At 40.1% G+C, this 19,777-nt stretch overlaps 1 protein-coding gene across 9 annotated transcripts in view; it reads left to right on the forward strand.

Annotated features, from left to right (window-relative positions):
• The window catches only part of Anks1b (ankyrin repeat and sterile alpha motif domain containing 1B), an 895,075-nt gene that overhangs the window by 624,585 nt on the left and 250,713 nt on the right, over positions 1 to 19,777 (forward strand). For all 9 annotated transcript variants that reach the window (XM_048357586.1, XM_048357604.1, XM_048357596.1 and 6 more), the window contains one exon: positions 134 to 286. In XM_048357586.1, the coding sequence (XP_048213543.1) occupies positions 134 to 286 (153 nt within the window). The remainder of the gene's footprint in view (positions 1 to 133; positions 287 to 19,777) is intronic.

A 19,777-nucleotide genomic window follows, 5' to 3' on the forward strand; every position in this document is an offset into this window, starting at 1 on the left:
CATACAGCATTTTCTTTTTCATTATTTCTGTATCCAGAAATATCTGTCACTTCGGCTCAGATAAAAAGCCTCTGTTAGGGAAACATGGGCAAACAGTTTAAATGAATCCTAATTATGATTTTCTTAATTACAGATGAGACCGATTGGTCACGATGGCTACCATCCCACCTCTGTAGCTGAGTGGCTGGATTCCATTGAGCTGGGTGACTACACCAAAGCCTTTCTAATTAATGGCTACACGTCAATGGACCTGTTGAAAAAAATCTGGGAAGTTGAACTTATTAACGTAAGTTGGTCTCTTATTGGCACATTTGCTATTCAACCCTTGCTAACTGAAATTTTGTTGTCAATGGGTAATATATTTCATGACTTTGAACATTCGATAAAGATTTACAGGTATGCCTTATGGTTAAAATATTTGCATCTCAAAGAGTCATTACCTTTTGAAGTTTTACTGTTGAGGAATTAAGATCTAAATAAGACATGAAGAAATGATTCTTAGGGTGCTTTGTATTTAAAAAAACTTCCAAGAATTTTTGGGTTTTCCATTTTAGAAAATCTTGTCATTTTAGGATATATATGTGAGAGAAAAATAATCTCTCTTATGATCTCTCTCTCTCTCTCTCTCTCTCTCTCTCTCTCTCTCTCTGATCTTTGCTCATATTTACTGGGAAGAGTTAAAGGATCACTTTTTTCATTTTCTATTTCTGTCATGTTTGTCCTTTCTTTTGCTGTTCCTAAATAAGTGACTGTACACCAAAATTTCATCTTCTAGAGTTGGTATCCAATCACATGTCTTTAATTTATTCATGTACTTGGCACAGATTTTCTATAAATGCTGGCCAACATATGTTCCTATGTTTTGAAGGCCAAAGAGATCAACTAAATCTGCATAAATGATATAGATGCCATCCTCACTTCATTTTTACTTCTGCTATTTTCTAAAGGCATCAATGAAGGCACAACGTGAAAAGGAAACATAAAATAAACATGTTTTTGAATTCCATTTAACATTATAAATGCTTCCTTATAATAATTACAGAGAGAAAAATCAACCTATAAGAGGGTTGTTAGCTTTTGCCTTTCTAGTGATTGGGGAAAGTTATCTGTAAACTGAAGGGTAACGCAAATAAGTATCTTCTGCCTCCAAAGCTCTTGATTCTATTTGCTAGGCCATTTTTCTCACCAAAGGTCTAGTTTCTGCACATTACATGTTATTACTTATTCTATAGTGATTGCCTTTGTTATTACTGTTAGCTAATTATTATTTTTAATCTTGTCTTAAGAAATAATATATTTTCTACAGCATCTTAAAGAACTTGTTCTTGATTCTGTTGAATAAGTTTCAGTGCCATAAGTAAATCTTTCTTAACATTGTGCCTCCTGTCCCATCAAAAGCTATTCTCAGGGCTGGGAATATGGCCTAGTGGTAGAGGACTCGCCTCATATACTTCATGAAGCCCTGGGTTCGATTCCCCAGCACCACATATATAGAAAACGGCCAGAAGTGGCGCTGTGGCTCAAGTGGCAGAGTAGGGACAGTGCTCAGGCCCTGAGCCCAAGGCCCAGGACTGGCAAAAAAAAAAAAAAAAAAAAAGCTATTCTCAGAAGGAACTTACTTACTGTCTGACCAAAGCCTCTAGTTAACTTCATTCTTAGTCTGTATGGCAATGGAACTAAACTACATTGCTTTCTGGTTGTATCAGGCCAATATTTTAGTTCTCCACCAAAATTTGACACTCATCTTAGACATCTGTTAACAGGGATATCTTTCTTAGATCAACCAAACAATAGTTACAGCCTTATTCATGGTATAGCTTCACAATTGTCTGTATGTAAAATCTTTGGAATAAAATTCCTCCCCATTAAAGAACAAATCTGATAATAGGTATCATATGAGTCATTCGCTAGACTTGAATTATCAGTGTAAGGGTGGATTCCGATAGGACTCAATAGTGACATGTTTTCATTGAAACAAGGACTTTTCGCAACCTGAATCTGTTAAAGTCCAAGTTCCTGAACTCATGTTAAAGTAGTGGGCTTGCACCCTCAGTGCTAAGGCAACCAGTGGTCTTGGGGTCTCTCCAGTCCATACCAGTGGCTATCTCAGTGACTTACAAGGCTGATTATTCTGGGAGGACTCTGGGTTCCCCAGGGCTTGGGAACTAATACAAACCACCCTTGACAGAAAAGATGGCCATTTTCAACCATGCTGGTTCTTTAAGTGTTGCCTCTTTAACTAACACTTGCTATAATACAATCATACCTTGGAAATCCAGGGAGAAGTGCCTATTAGACATGTATCAGAATTTGAAAGTATAGTCACAATTTTAGACTTTGAGGCCAACTTCCTTGGCTTGAATAATATCTATGTCTACTACCAAGCAGCATTTCTTCCTTGAAGTAAACTGATCAAATTTAAATATCTTGTGGCATCTACAAAGACAAATCATACTCTTAATGATGAAGCTTTGTAAGTCATTTGACTCAGTAGCTATCATTGTTATGGACAAAAATTAATCTGGATCTTTAGACTTGAAATTCAAAAACAAAAACTGTAGGCCCAGCCACTGGTGGTTCATTCCTATAATCCTAGCTGCTCAGGAAGCTCCAATCTGAGGATTTTAGTTCAAAGCCAGCCTGGGCAGGAAGGTCCATGCAACTCTTATTCCCCATAAACTATCAAAAAAGCTATAAGCGGAGCTGTCGCTCAAGTGGTAGAGTGCTATCCTTGAGCAAAAGAAGCTCAGGGGACAGTGCCCAGACCCTGAGTTCAAGTACCTAGACTGGCAATATGTGTCTCTGTGTGCGTATACACACACACACACACACACACACACACACACACACACACACACACACACACACACACACACACACACACACCCCAGAGCTGGATATTTCAATTGATGTTTGATGATTTATGGTTGTTGGGTGTTGAGAGAAAGACAATATGTGTTCCCTTTGGCTTAAAAGCTTTTGATTGATCTCAATTTCAAGACTTGTTTATTCTAACTAATAATAGAAGGCAAAGTCAGGACTTTTATTTACCTCAAATGCGAGGTAGGTAAAGGAAGTTATCCAAATCTATGAGATAGTTTCCTATAATATACGGGCCAAATACTCCAGTACCAGGTGCCCGTAATTTGTTGTGTTTTTAGTCTAAAGGGAAAATGCATTGCCTTGATTTACTGTGAAGCCTTTCATCCTAAATCACTGTAGAGTTTTCAGGGAGCCTAATTACTCCAATAGTTGGTATTCACTATAAAGGTAACAATGACAATATATATTATTTTATATAAATATGAAGAGGCACCTAGGCATTGAGCCTTTGTCTTTCTCTCCAAAGAGCCAAAGAGTATCCTCTTTTGGTCCCACTGTGTGTGTGTCTACAATCCTGTATAATTTGTCATATTCCATTACATTTTATATCTAACATCCACATATCAGAGAGAACATGTGCCATTTGTCTCTCTGAGCTAGGCTTAGCTCACTTAACATGATTTGTTCTTACTCACTTAACATGATTTTCCCTGAAAATGATATTTTTTCTTTCAAATGGCTGTATAAAATTCAATTGTGTATAGGTACCCAAATGTTGGCTTCACTCATCTATTGGGGTGCATCTAGGTTGCTTGCATATCTTGGCTATTGTGCATAGAGTGGCAGTGAACATGGGAGGAAGGCACAGATCTCAAGGGAGGAAGGGTGAAAAGTGCAGTAGTGGAGCTCACTGGACATTGATGAAGGTGAACTATACAACTTGTGGGTGGAGACAGGAGAGCGGGGCTTGGAGAGAATGAGGGAACAGAAGCCACTGTATGAGAGGAAATGTCCTCATTTCCTGTCTCTAATTGTAATCCCTCTGCACATCACCTCTATAATAACAATAAAGTAAATCAATCTAAAAAACAAAAAGAATGACAGGTGACTGACAGTTATCTCCAAAGCAGAGGTCTCCTGGTGGAGGAAAGACAATGAGGGCTGAGGAGACACTGCTGATATGATTGTAAGTTAACTTCAGCATCGTTAAATATATTGATGGCATGTGGTATTGTTTTCTGTAGACAAATATAAATATATTCTCATGAGTATGAGTTTATGCTAAGTATTTCAAAAAGGAAATGAAAATTAAGCAACATTGTGATTGAAAAGTTCAGATATGTATTTGAAATCGTAACCACTAAAAAAAATCTCCAAAAGATTTTTGTTCTTTGTGGAGTACATTATTGTCTTCAAAAATCAAGGTTTTTGGGCTGGGAATATGGCCTAGTGGCAAGAAAGCTCGCCTCGTATACATGAAGCCCTGGGTTCAATTCTCCAGCACCACATATCTAGAAAACGGCCAGAAGTGGCGCTGTGGCTCAAGTGGCAGAGTGCTAGCCTGGAGCAAAAAGAAGCCAGGGACAGTGCTCAGGCCCTGAGTCCAAGCCCCTGGACTGGCCAAAAAAACAAAACAAATCAAGGTTATTTAAATAAGCCAATAGTTACAGAGCTATCCAAAGTGTTAGGATAAATGAGAGTAGTGAGAATCTTACCATCAGCCTTGTCAAGGTGGAGAATCCAGACACAGAAAAATCTAATTTTTAGTCATTTTAATTATTTTTATTTATTTGTGAATACTGAGTTTTGAACTCAGGACCCTGCACTAACTAGACAGCTACTCTACCACTTGAGCCATGCTGCATCCCCAAGAAACTTTTAAAACATGAAGAATTGCCAGCAGGGCCCGGGTGTGTGTAAACTTAGAGCATGGAATATAGGCCAGTGGTTGTTGTCTTTATTCCTTAATCTGTGCTTCATATTGAGAAGCTGATGTGTTACCAACTGTTCTGTTCTGCTCCTGTGTCAACCACTGTCATTAATAACATCATACTCGCACTTTTATATTGGTATTTTAGTATTAAAAGATGAATATTTTGGGAGAGATTGTTGGGCAACTTATTCCCTCTACAGATACTAGCTAGATGAACATCCAATTTGAATTATTGTCTCTGCAAAGATTCATTAAAGGAATTAATGGCTAGTTAACAGTACAGTGGTACATTATTATTTTCTCAACTCAGAGGTTACTCAAACCTGGCATTAAATCTGGTATTAGAAAATTTGCACCATAGCTCCCCAGTGCTATTGACTTCAGTAGTCCTACATGGGAAAAACCGTAGCTAGAAGGCTCTATATTTCCTCCATGAAATGTGTGTGGGTTAATTTTGAAATTAAAATAGCTACCTAAGGCACATGAAAACATGTCAACCATTTCTTAATAAAATTATCCTAAAATTGTGTGAAAATATTTGTTTATTTTACTGCTGTGTATCTCCTAAGGAGATTTTGGGTAAATCTCAATGTACAATCAATCTCTTCACATTGGTTTTGTCACTACTGTATTTACAAAGGAAATCATTGTAACCTGGGATTTTTTATATTCTATAACATTGATCATGATAAAGTACCTTTTAGATTGAAAGAAAAAGTTACAGTGTATTCTGAAATCTCTGCTCATAAGTATGAAATCGCTTTAAAAATGTAACTACAGTAGTAGACTTTAAAAAAAATACCTCTGGGTAGAAACAAATGAAGTAGCTAAGGCAGCAATAACCATATGTGTCCTATGAAAATTATTTTACATCCCATGGAAATCATTTGGAATTATTTTGCAGTAGTAAATTGATAGAAGACCATTTTCTTCTTGCTTAATAGTTGCTGAAACTGTATTTACATTCATTTAGGACTGTTAGGTTGCTTTTCTTTCCTAATGTTATTGATTTAATTTCTACCTTTCCAGGGAAATTCAATGTTAAACTATCTACTTGACAGATACTAATTTTCACAGGGAACTTGCTAATCTTGTATTCATTCTTTGCTAATGTGACTTTACTTGCTTTAAATGCTATAAAGATAGCATCTTACGAGTATGAGATTTAGACTCATTAGTTGCTTTGATGGCCTTTCTTCATGATTAGCTTTATAAACTCATACTTCTATTACCTCTACTCTTATTTGCATTTTTGTGTGTGTATGTGTGTGTGTGTGCATGTGTGTGTGTGCTTAAGTATTAAAGGCAAATCAGACCTTGTACTCACAACCAAGATAAATAATGAGTAAATTTGCAAATTGCAGGGGAGGACTGAGGAGGATGAGCGCTCTAATTCCATTTCCAAACTAATTATTTTAAGTAAAAGGTTATGCCTTCACTATAGGACATTAATAAATGAAAAAATATTCATATCTCCACACCAGGGAGCCTACATTAGTCCACGCTTCAAATATTAACAACTTTAGTCAAAACCAAAGGATTTCACTGAGTGACCAGATGTGAGTATTCAAGAATATAGGAAACTTTTTAAATTCTCTGTGGATTTAACCCCTTCATTTATACCAACATACATTACAACTGATTCATCGGACACCTTTTGGGCAACTAGACACAAACTTGTTCAGTCCTTTGTCATGTAAAGCTCTAGAACTCCACACCCTTACCTCCTGCATCCACATTTCAACCACTCCCATGATTCTCCAGAAGCTTCCCTTACATGACTCATGTTTTAGAAATACCTACTTATCCCCTTGTTTGATGAACAACTTCCTCCTAAATAAAGGTATTTACTTATCCATAACTTCTATCCCTGTCTATCTGGCCTGGAAGTTAGTGCCAGGCTGTCTGCCATCATCATTTCCACCATATATGCCATATGTCCACAACTATACTATTTGTCCTAAAATGAGATGGAATCATACTACAGTAAAAATGTTCTTAACTACTAATGCCAAAATCGAGACAGAGGGTAAAAAAGACATGATTACAAAAGCAATACTTGCAAAACGGTTTAGTGTAAATCTACTGAACAACTCATCGGGGGAAAGGGAAAGGAGGAGGGGGGAGGGGAATGAGGGATGAGGTAACAAATAGTACAAGAAATGTATCCAATGCCTAATGTACAAGATTGTAACCACTCTGTATATCAGCTTGACAATAAAAATTTTAAAAATAAATAAATAAAAAATAAAACAAAGGAAACAAAGAATAAAAAAAAACAACTTGGAAACAAAACCCAATCTTCTTTGCATTTAAAGTGAATTCATGTCCTTGCAGTGCCCCAGGGTCAAAATTGTGGAATAAGTATTATTAAAGAGTTGATTGTCAGACCTAATAAAGCATATACCAACAATGGAAATCAACAAGGCATGGGGGAGCTGAAGAAATAATCTTAAATACTCAGCAACAAGGAAACTTCATGCTTTATCATCCATCTCAGTACACAAACAACAACCATCCTCCAATTATTCAGAAATTTCTATCTTAATTTATTTTTTTAGTTTAATGGACATCTGCTGTACCTTAGTCATCAAGATTTCACTCATCCTTCTTCTGATTAAAATGAAAACTTTCTGGTAGCTCACACCTATCATCCTAGCTTCTCCGAAGCCTGACATCTGAGGGTTACAGTTAGAAGCCAGATGGGTCAGAAAAGTCTGTGAGGTGCTTATCTCTAATTAACCACCAGAAAGCTAGAAGTGAGGCTGTGGTTTACGTTATCATCAGCCCTGAGTGAAAAAGCTCAGGAACAGCGCCCAGTCCGTGATCTCAAGCTCAAGTAATACCACAAAAACAAATAAAATTAAAGGTTTCCAAATTTCCTCTGAAGAAGTAACCACCCTTCCACATGCCATGTCTGAACTTAAGACCTAGATCTAAGCCTAGATCCGAGGACACCTTTCTCCACCCATGCCCCCGACTGGACACAAAGTGCTTTGCATCAGGACCAACTGTGTAATATTAGCACCCCGTACAAAAAATAAAAATAGGAAGCCCCTTGCCCATGAATCCTTAAAATTAAAAAAAGCAGCAGCATAACCTTTTTTTAAAAAGCACAGGGTCGGGCTGGGGATATAGCCTAGTGGCAAGAGTGCCTGCCTCATATACACGAGGCCCTAGGTTCGATTCCCCAGCACCACATATACAGAAAACGGCCAGAAGCGGCGCTGTGGCTCAAGTGGCAGAGTGCTAGCCTTGAGCGGGAAGAAGCCAGGGACAGTTCTCAGGCCCTGAGTCCAAGGCCCAGGACTGGCCAAAAAAAAAAAAAGCACAGGGTCATCCAACATGGAGAAGCTTGTATACCTGCATGGTCTTGTACCTTGAGAACAGCCCTGCTCTTCATTCTTTGGCATAGAGTCATATTTCTGTCTCGTGTCATTTTTCTTTTGCCTGAAAGACTTCCTTTAACATTTTCAATAGTGTGAGGCTACCCGATGATAAGCAACATCAGCTTTTGTTCATCTGAAGACTTTATTTCATAATCATTATTATAAAGGTAATACTTTTGCTGGGTATAGAATTCTAGGATAACTTTTCTTCTTTTTTTTCTTTTAAGCTGGTCCTGAGGCTTGAACTCAGGGCCTGGGCTCTGTCCCTGAGCTTGTTCTAGCTCAAGGCTAACATTGTATCACTTGAGCCACAGCTCCACTTCCAGACTTTTGATAATTAATTGGAGATAAGACTCTTATGGCCTGTGCTAATTATTCCCTATGAGGGAGACCATAGAGTCGATGTTTCTTTGGGTCTGGCTCACTTCATTTAGTATAATTTTTTCCAAGTCCTTCCATTTCCTTACAAACGGGGCAATGTCATTCTTTCTGATAGAAGCATAAAATTCCATTGTGTATATGTACCACATTAGCACAGGTTTAGGCTAGTCACAGCAGAGGATCACAAGAGCCTAATAGCTATGCCCCTATGAATGCATAAGATGATGCTAAGTAAAACGAATTCCATGTTATGGAAACTAGTGTTATATCACTGTTGTAATTACTTTCAACATGCCATGTGAAACCGTAGCTTCTATTGTTGATGATCCTCTTGTATCCCCTTCCTGTGGTTGTACCCGCGCTATCACTGTATCTCATCTGAGTACATTGGAAACTGTATATACTGGTATTAGAGCTAGGTAAATGAAAGGGAATATCAAATTCAAGAGACAAAGGATAAAAAGACAAACGACCCCAAAAGCAATACTTGCAAAACCATTTGGTGTAAACCAACTGAACAACTCATGGGGGGAGAAGGAAAGGGGGAGGAGAGGGGCTGGGGATATAGCCTAGTGGCAAGAGTGCCTGCCTCAGATACACGAGGCCCTAGGTTCGATTCCCCAGCACCACATATACAGAAAACGGCCAGAAGCGGCGCTGTGGCTCAAGTGGCAGAGTGCTAGCCTTGAGCGGGAAGAAGCCAGGGACAGTGCTCAGGCCCTGAGTCCAAGGCCCAGGACTGGCCAAAAAAAAAAGGGGGAGGAGAGAGGGGGGAATGAGGGAGGAGGTAACAAACAGTACAAGAAATGTACCAAAGGCCTAACATATGAAACTGTAACCTCTCTGTACATCACTTTGACAATAAATAAGGAGAAAAAAAAAGAGAGAGTCTATGGCCTGGCCTTTCCTGCCCAGGCTCGCTTCAAACAGTGATCCTCAGCTCTCAGCCTCCTGAGTAGCTAGGTGTGGGCCACCAGCACCTAGCAAGGGTTACTTTTAAAGATGTGACTGTACCATGTTCTCTTCTGTACCAGGTGTCTGTCGTGTCCTTGTAGTTTCTGTGTATGTGGTATGTCTCCCCACCCCCACCCCCGGTCTATATGTCATTTTCTCTCATGAGGGCATTGGCAATTTGTGTTCTATATTAAGAAAATTTTCTTCATATTCCTGTGTGTGGAGTTCTTTGAGCTTTGTAGATATGAAATAGTTTTCATGAACTTCAGAAATTTTGTGGTCATTATTTCTTAAAACATTGTTTACTCCACCCCTCCTACCCCCCCCCCCGAACCTCCCTCCTGCTTCCTCTTCACTACTTTAGAAACTCCAATTGCATGTGTATGTGTATTTAGCCATTTAAAGTTGATAACAGCTCACCAGGACTCTTCATTTTTCAGTATTTTCTAATCTACCTACCTCTATGACCCATCCTGCTAGTTTCTACTGCTATGTTATTATGTTTACTGTTTTCTTCTTGTGATAGTCTGCCCTTAGTACTAGCCACTGAATTTTTCATTACAATTGTAGTTTTCATCTCCAGAAGTTAGGCTTGAGTTTCCATGTCTCTGTTTAGCATTCTCAGTCTTTTTTTTCTTTCTCAAAGCTAGTATTCTACCACTTGAGCCACAGCACCACTTCTGGCTTTTTCCACATCTGGCTTTTTCTGCTTATGTGGTGCTGAGGAATCAAACCCAGGGCTTTGTGTATGCGAGGCAAGCACTTTACCACTAAGCCACATTCCCAATCCCGCCCCCCCATTCTCAATCTTTCTTCTAAGCATGTTGAGCTCATGGGGTACCATTATGACTGTTTTAATGTCCCTTGTCTTCCAATCCTAACATCTGTGTCCATTTGGGGTTGGCTTTGGCTATTTCTTGTTGCTCTCTGCATGCCTAGTAATTTTTTATTGTGTGCCAAGCATTATGAATTTTACCCTGTTGAGTGCTGGTATTTGGGGGTTTCCATCAATATACTTAAGAACACCAGGAAGTTCCTTGGAAACACTTGGGTCCTTTTGGGGCTTGCTTTTTAGGCTTGTTGGGCAATATCAGTGTTGCTTAGTCAGTTGCTAATCTTCCCCCTAAAGAAGCAAGATGCTCTGAGAAGTTTCAAGGCTTCCTAATCAGAATAGTGTGGATGCTATGCCCAACCTTGTTTGGGCTCTAAGAGAGGTGGCCATCATCTTTTGGGAGTATTTATCTTGGCCTTGGATGGTTTCCTCACATGCTACTGCTACTTAGTATTCTTCTCTACCAGACTCTACCCAGAAAACTCCATCCACCCTAGCCTTTCTGCTCCCTCAGCTGCATCCTCTCCATCCAACCTGCTTTCTTGCTTCCTTCTGAGTTCTTCCTTCTCCCAATGCTGTGACCCAGAAATTCCCTCTTGGTAGCAAACTAGGGCAGAGTCAGCTTCATTTTGTTCCCCATCTTTCAAGCCTTTGTTGCTTCGTGTACAATGTGGTGGAAACCTGTGCTTCATATATTTCATCTGCAGTGTTCTTTCAGGTGGGAAGAAAATGGTGATTCCTGTTCCTCCACTGTGGCCATGAGCTGATATCTGTGTTCCTTACAAAGTCCTTATAAGCAAGGGCCCCATACCTGAACAACTGAATCAAGCTCTTACATGATGACTTGGGTGTCTGTGGTTTTTTTTAAGCTTTCCTTCTATGAGGGAGAGTGATAGAGGGTGTGAAACAGCCCAAGGTACATTGTATACATGTCAGAATGAAATTCCCTTATACTAATAAAAAATGTGTGGAAAAAGCCTTCCACATGGTTTTCATGTACATCTAAGACTGAAAGCCAATGCTATCATCAGTGGGGAGCCATTATAAGAATTTTAATCAAAAGAATGACATGATCAGAAGCAGTAGACAGGGGCTGGAAGTAGATACACTTAAGAAGGAAGAGCTAACTGTGAAAGAAGTAAATGTCATTTACAGCTATATCTAGCTGTAGCTATATCTAGCACCAGTGTTTCACATGGGGAAACAAAAAGCCTATATGTCTCTCTAGAACCTTTGGGCATCCCTCAATTAGAAGGCCACAAACACTGTCAATTTGCATAATTTCAACTCAGTGTAGGAAGAAGAGTAATTACAGCCAGTATTCAGAGGCAATAAGGAAAAATATAACACATTGCAGAAATGCTTTTCAACGGTGGCTAAAACTGCCTCAGTCTGACCCTTGAGCAGCTTAGCCCGTGTCATATGGGAATTAAACTTACTGTTTTCAAAGGAAAGAGAAGGACAGTGGACAACCCTCTTCAAATGTACTTCCGCTCATCCATTATTGTCTGGAAATCAGGTCACTTTGCTTTGAATCCTATATGCACCCATCAAAATGTGACTTATAAAGGGACACTTATACTCTTCAAGACTCAGTTTCTCTTTTGATACACAGAGGACAAAAATACCTGCCCTGCTGGCTTCATGATTGGGAGGCTCAGAATAAAATGACAGCTTATTATCCATCCTTTTCACATCTCTCCCTCTTTCAACATCCTTGTGCCTTCCTCACTAACTTCCCTGACCCTTACCCAGACTCACATCTCTAAGGACACAATTTAAGTTGTCGTTTACTTCTTACATCCAGAATCCACCATGGAACCGTCGGTCACCCCGTTTGATGAGCAAACTCTAGTCCCCAGGAATCCCTGCTGCACTTCTGCCCTCCTCTCACTCCCCCCTCAGCCTCTTCCACCTCGCCTGGGCTCTCAGCCTCCCTGCCCATTCACAATCATCTTTCCCTACTAGCCTTGTGCAAACCCTCATGGCTTCATCCTCCTCGAAATCTTTCCCCTCCTGGAGTGGGCGCATGTAAGAGGAAAGACTCACTAAGCTTTTTTTCTTAGCAATGTTCAAGATGAAGCAAAACATCATCCTTTTCTTTTTTCTCTGACTATGCTCAGGTATAGAATTGAGGTGTCTTCCCTTGCCCCAAATACTTAAGTATTCATCCTGGACCCTCAGCATTGTCCTCTGCCTACCCAGACCTTTGTCCTCAAAGCAGAAGAGCCTGCAGGCAGAGGAGGATAGTGATTCAGAAGTTAGGGCTCTGCTCATTCTCAAGTCATCATACAACTCATAAGTCCAAGTCTTTCTAGAACCCGTCCCAACATCTCAGCTTGAGGATCCAGGCAGGTGAATTTCTGACTTCTTTTTGAAGCAATTCTGTCTTCCCTTTTCACCCAAACTGTACTTTTCAGTTCTTAATATCATCCATTAAATGAGATCAAATCTTTTGTTTCTCTATTTTGCTTGGAATTTTAATATGGCCTGAAGACTTTGTTGTTTTTAAGTCTTTTCTCAAGATGTTTAGGGCAGAACGTGTTACTAAGGAAATGCAACTACACTGTGGAAAATTATGACAAACTGCTTCTCTCTTTCTAGAATCCCTGAGAAGGGAAGTATTCAAATGCATTATTTAGTAATGTAGAAAATAAAAGAGGAAACCTTCTTCCATAAATGCAAATATAAAAACAAAATGCAAACAAACAGCTTTTCATGCTACTTTGGTGGAGAAATACTTTGAGCCCAACTTGAGAGACCAGCTGACGCCAGAGAGGTCTTTTTCCTAGAGAAAAGCTAGTAAGAAGTTCCAAACCTAATGTACAAGTTACCGTGGCAGAAACTGGCAATAAATAAAGATTCAGAGTGAATCACTCAGCACTATCACCAGTGTAAGGTTTGTAAGATTGGAATAAGCCATTATGGAAATAAGTAGAAGCTAAGGAAGAGAAATAATGAGGTAGATGATTTTTGTAGCTTAAGATTTATGTCTGTTTTAAAGATGTTTAAGGGTTGCCTCAAGTTTAAATTAAGCTATTTTAGTAAAGATATGTATTATGTTAAATTGTAAATCTGTGGTTTCAAATTCTTTTTGAACTCAAGGGAAGAGCTATTAGCTTGAACATCAGAAAGCATGCAAATTCTTTATGGTATAGGCTTTATGCCTGGCACCCTACTGCCACCTGGTGGCCATGTACCTAATATACAGAACAAGTTACTAAATCAGAAAGCAATTTCTTAAATGCAGAAACTAAGCACAAAATCAATTCCATGCAAGTTTGATATTAATTTGTGCTTCTAAAATTTAATAAATGAGGAGTCCAAAAATTTTTACTTTTTTAGACATTCAAATACAAAAGTCAAACGCCATATAACTATTTTTTTTAAAAAAATAGGAAAACCTACCATGCATTCTGTCGATCACATCAACTTAAATAACAGTGCTCCTTTAAATATAAATATATTTTCCAGTAGTATGCTTTTTATCTTTTTAAGGATTGATTTTTATGGACCAGATGTCTTTAAATGTGAGTTGAATCTTTGCATTTTTTAAGTAATCTATTGTATATTACTGGTACGGGAAAATGTAAATGTTTTAGAGCCCTTCCCCCAAAGAGTTTCCAAGCCAGACACCTGTCTTACCTGTAATCCTAGCTACTCAGGAGGCTAAGATCTGAGAATCAAGGTTCAACCCAGTCCAGGAAGAAAAGTCTGTGAGACTTGTCTCCAGTTAGCCTCCAAAAAGCCAAAAGAAGAGCTATGATTCTAGTGATAGAGTACTAGCCTTGAGTAGAAAAAGCTGAGGGATAGCAACCAGATCCCCAGTTCAAGCCCCAGAACTGACACACTGACACACACACACACACACACACACACACTCAGAGAGAGAGGGGGAGGGAGAAAGAGAGGGGGGAGGAAGGGAAGAGAGAGGAGAAACAGAGACAGAGAGGCAGAGAAAGAGAGAGAAACAGAAAGAGAGAGAGATACTAATACACAAGCTGTAAGAGGATAAGTGTTCAGCATAAACTAGGCATAAATAAAGCCTCTGCGAAAGAAAGTGAAATATGTCAGACACTTGGATGTATGCAAAGAAGGGAAGTAAGTGTTTTGGAGAAGGAACAAGTAAAGATAATATAGAAAAAATATTTTCTTATCCTAAAATAAAATGCAGTGTGTGCATTTGAAATGAGCACACAAGGTGTTTTCCTGATGAAGTTAGTAGTGGCGAGTGCAGAATAAGTAGGATGGGAGACCAGCCAAGTAAGTGACAACAGTGATGGTCAAAAGCATGAGTATGCAAAGCAGTCCTCCAGGGTTTGGAAGACAGCAACTATCTCTGTGTAATTGAGATTCTACCTGAGCCACCTCACTTAACCTTCTCTAAGCTTCCATTGCCTTGCCTCTGAAATTTAGATAATAACCATATCTGTTCTCCAGATAATACTGTGATGATTGAAGAAAATAACCCAATGAAGCATTTTGCACAGCACTTTGCAAACAGAAAACATTCAAGCATTCAAGTTTTGCTTAAAAGAGGCAAAGAAAAGGGTCAGCTCCCAGTTCCTAAGTTTTATAGGAAGTACTTTTGGTTATTCACTGTCCCAACAATATGGTATAACAAGCTGGACCAAAGCACCCTGACAAAAATTGCACTGGAGTAGCTCATGAGTCCGAAGGACAGCAGTTTATACTAAGCTAGGCTGGAAATTTCTTCTGATCTCAGCTGGCTCCCTCCCATCCAGCACTTGGCCCTGGTCTGTTGGGGTAAGAGAGTAGACAGAAGTGAGAAATCTCTGCTCAGAGAATGGGTAGGAACTTCACTCTCCCATCCTCTAGTGGGCTATCTCAGGCATGTCTGACAACTAAGACAAAGAGAAATCAAAACTCACAAGTACTGTTAGGAAGGGAAGATTAAATCACATCTTCATGGGTGAAGATGGAAATTGACATGGATGCCATGGTGCAAGAAAGGACAAAGAATCAAGATCATCAGTGCAATGAATCCACCACAGTTGTTGTTGTTCTTGTTGTTTAGACAGGATCTTGTATGCAACATAGGTTGACCTAGAACTATGTAGCCCAGGTTGGCTTCAAACTCAGGATTCTTCCCACTTTTGCCTTGTAAGTGCATTCACCACCATGTCCAAACAAAGTTTGAATCAGAGAAAAAGGAGAAAGGACTTTAACATCATGGATAGTCCTATACTTGTTAGTAAGCGCCCATCAGGATTTGTGGAATGAAATCATCTTAGAAACCTTAAGATGCCTAGTAAGGTTCAACAAGAAAAATAAGACCAAAAGATGAGGGACTATATGAGGAGGGTTAGGTATATGGAAAATTGGGGACACAAAAAACCTCAACCAGCACTCAATAACTAGAGAAGAATAACTTAAATGCTGAACACACTGCAGAATAATGGAATCACCAATCCGTTAAAAAGCTGAAAAGTTGTTTGTTGAGTTCATTGACCATCACTCTAAATTATTTTAGAAAATTAAACTCAGAAGTATTGGCTAAATGGAGAAATCATTTTCATGCCTTGCTCAATGATTTGTTACACATCAACTCTGCTCAAAGTGATTATGCAACCAATATGTTCTTTCAATTTACTTTATTGTTATTTCAGAGGTGATGTACACAGGGTTACACTTACATGCATCAGTAATAAGTACATTCCTGCTGCACAGTGTTTTCTGTTCCCTCATTCTCTCCCAGTCCCTCCCTCTGGTCGCCACGCATGAGTTGTACAGTTCACTTTCATCAGTGTCCAGTGTGCTCCACTGTTGCACTTTTTCACCCTTTTCCCTCAAATTCCATACACAAATGTTTTCTTAACGGAATTTGGTTCTTTGGTTAATTAAATCTTCTGCCTGGGGAATCATCATGATAACAATGGTGGAAGTTTTTGTGCCTCCCCCGCCATCTTTCCCCTCATCATTTTCTTCTCAGACTTCCTGCCCCCAATGCAGTGCCCTTGGACAGTGTTCCTTAGTGCAAGGTTCCAACCGGCACCTTCAAGAAGATGGCTGTTAAGGACAGGTCTAGAGCTTTCTTTCCACCAGGGTGTAAATATGTTTTGTTTGCTCCTTTATTCCAGGCTCCCAGAATGATGCCTAGCACATAGAAAGTGGCAAATAAATACTTTGTGATTGAGCTTGGGACACTTTTGAGTGTGTCCACGTGGAAGCTCCACACGCTTTCATGTCTGCCACTCTGTTTCAGCTCACCTCAACTCTGCGAGCTAGGTACTGCTGTCATTCCCATTTTGTAGATGAAGAGGACTGGTTGAGTTTGGTGAGAAAAGCTGCAGGCAGTTCCTGATAGTTCATATTCATTTGAGTCTTGTTCTGTGAAAGAAAGGTCCATCAGGCTAGTTGAACACATCTAACAACAAAACAAACACCCATGATCTCTTCCTTCATGTTCCCAGCCTCACAGACAACTCCAACACTGCTTGGTAGGATGGCTGCTGTATGTAACTCCATTTCTTCCTCAAGGCAACCGCTGGATTACACTTGTTGCTCAGATGAACATAGATGCAGGGTAGCAATACGCCACTATTATAACCCCAGGTCACCATTACATACGTACTACATGCAAGTTTATGTACATGTGTACACACACATGCGTACATACACACACATAATGGAGAGAGAAGCAGCTACTTTTTCTACTCTCCAAATGCCAAAAATGAAATATGAGCCTCCCATCAGAAATTAAGCTAAAGGGAAAAAAGAGAGAGACCTGATTTACTTCATCCTTTGGTCTTTGGAAGTCTGGATGGGCAAGTTCAGATAGGAAAGCTCAAAAAGTATCCTTTCTTAAATAATTAATAAAGCAATGGGGGGTGGGGTGGGGGGGAAGGGAAGGAGGGAGAAAATGAGGAAGGGGATAACAGATATGAAAAGAAATGGATATGTATTCACTACCTTAAGCATGCAACTGTACATCATCCTGACAATAAAAAATAATAAAATAATAAAGTATCCTTTTTTCCCCCAGTCCTCCTCAAATAAATGGGTAGAGAAACACATCACCCCTGTACTTGTATTTTCTTGGAACCAGTCTGGGCCAAGGAAAGCAAGTGACAACCAAAATGCCCCCGGGAGAGAAGGAAATCCATCAATCATGGTCCCTGGCTGCGGCCTAGGCTGATGGGAGGAGCAGCTGGCATTCCACCTCCCCAAGCAGTGCAGGACTGGGGGCTTCGACTATAGAGAGAATGAAAGAGGGGGATATGGAGGGCAATTTCAGAACTACCAAGGATCACCAGAGGCTGGGCTAGGCTACAAGATGGCAGAGTGCAATAAAAGGCTAGACTCCAGCTTAGATGAGCTCCATCCAAATTCTGTTTTCTTCCTTTGCCTCGCCAAGACATTTGACCTCAGTAAGCACGTGCATATTTGTGTTCATTCACTGTTGCTGGGAACAAATTCCTTGACAACCTGACTGCTGAAGGCTACACTGCACGTCCTCCCACCCCACCCCCCGGTGTCCTTCACAGACAGGTACTGAAACGTATCCCCTGAATGAATTGCTGCCAGAAGAAGAGTGGAAAAGAAAGACACAGGAGTTCTGAGAGACAGCGTCACTAGAGACAAACTTCACCAACAGCATGGAGGGACTCAGAGTGGTCACTAGCTGTGTGAATCCCAAACTATCTCACTGCCATCTCTAAGGGCTACCACCCACCAATCTGGCATGTCAGATAAAACGCTTAAGTTTAAGGGAGCAAAGGCCTTGAGTTCAAATCCCAGCATCACCAAAAAACATAGATGAAATTTGTTGATCACTTACCATGCCAGGCACTGCTGTAGGCTGTAAAAACGCCACTGGGAGCAAAACAAAACCAACAGAGCCTCTGTTCTGGTGGAGTGATATTCTAGAGAGCTAGACAATGAAGAAGTAGCAGATAGATCTGTCCATGCATCATATGTGTAAAACATAAAGCAGTGCATACTATGAAGAAACATAAAGTGAGGAGGAGACAGAAAGTGACTAGATCTTAAGGAAAATGATGAGAAACAATTTGTAAGTGTCACTGGGTCAGGTGTAGTGGCTCATGCCTGTAATCCTAGCTACTATGGAGGCTAAGATTCAAGAGTCATGGTTTGATGCTAGCACCGGGCAAAAACGTCTAGGAGACTCTTGTCTCCAGTTAGCCACCAGAAAGCCAGAAGCTGAGCAGTGGCTCAAGCAGTACAGCACTAGTTTTGAGTGAAAATACTAAGGGACAGCACCCAGGACCTGAGTTAAAGTCCAAGTACCCAACAACAACAACTAATAATAATAATAATGATGTGTCACTGGGCACAGCGGTAAAATAATAATAATGTGTCACTGGGCACAGAGGTAATAAAACATATAAACCATGCTACTAGCTGCAATCCAGGCTGAGGGAGCAGGAAGGGCAAGTACCATGAGGGAAGACCACACTTAGCCTGATTCTGATTGGTGGAGGTAAGGACATGAGCAGGAGGGAAGGCTGGTAGGCAGTGATATCAAAGTGGTAGTCATGGAAGGGACTGTGAGCCAGGGGGATTGAATTGTATTCTGAGAGGGAGTATGAGCATCAGAGGGATTTTTTAGGGGATTTTGGATTTGATTTGGTTTAAGGTGTAAAGGCTGACTTTGATTGGTATAGAAAAAGCAGTCTCTAAGCATGAGCAGGAGAAAGATTAGCTGAAACTCTCCCAATAATTGGGACAAGAATTGGTGGTGCCAGTACCAAAGTATTTGTAGTAAAAGATGAGACCATCTGATTTAGGATTTCCAGTCCAGACTGATGACAGAGATGAAAAGAGATACGTTGTTCATGTCCTGATCTATTCCTAAGATTGAGAAGGCAACTTAGGGAAATGAGAACCAAGAGTTCTACTAGGATGTAGTGCATTGAACTACCTATTACATCTCAAGTAGTAATGTCCTAAAGCAATTATATGTAGGAGTACATAACATTTCAGACCATCTGAAACATAATGATGCGGCTGGTTAGGATTGTCACCTATGGCTGGAAATCCATGTGTGTCCAGAAACCATTTCTGTGCTCTACACCTTGGATAAAGGCTATCCTCTCATACAGACACTTTCTGCCTTTGCAAGCAACTAGCTATTACCAAGAACAGTCAGCATGGGGCATGGAGCTCGGCCCTTTCTCTTATATACCCACAGCCTGTCCCCAGCTATTGACCTGCTGTTTAACAAGCCACTTGACTACATCTTTAAGAAACTTCCCTTAAGTAGCTATGAGAGAATGAGTGAAGATCTCCCTCACCTTCCAAAAAAGAAAGAAAAAAAAAAAAACACCCAAGCTTCACACATAGTGATTGACACCTTGCCCACGGCACAACCGTGAATTATTTCATCCATTTCCTGCTGATTTTCTTCCCAATCTGCTTTCTTGCAAGAATCTGAGAAGACCTTAAAGGGAAAAAAAAACCTCGGGGGCTTTAATCCTCGTT

Source organism: Perognathus longimembris, chromosome 1 (genome assembly GCF_023159225.1).
Source record: "Perognathus longimembris pacificus isolate PPM17 chromosome 1, ASM2315922v1, whole genome shotgun sequence".
Taxonomy (NCBI): domain Eukaryota; kingdom Metazoa; phylum Chordata; class Mammalia; order Rodentia; family Heteromyidae; genus Perognathus; species Perognathus longimembris.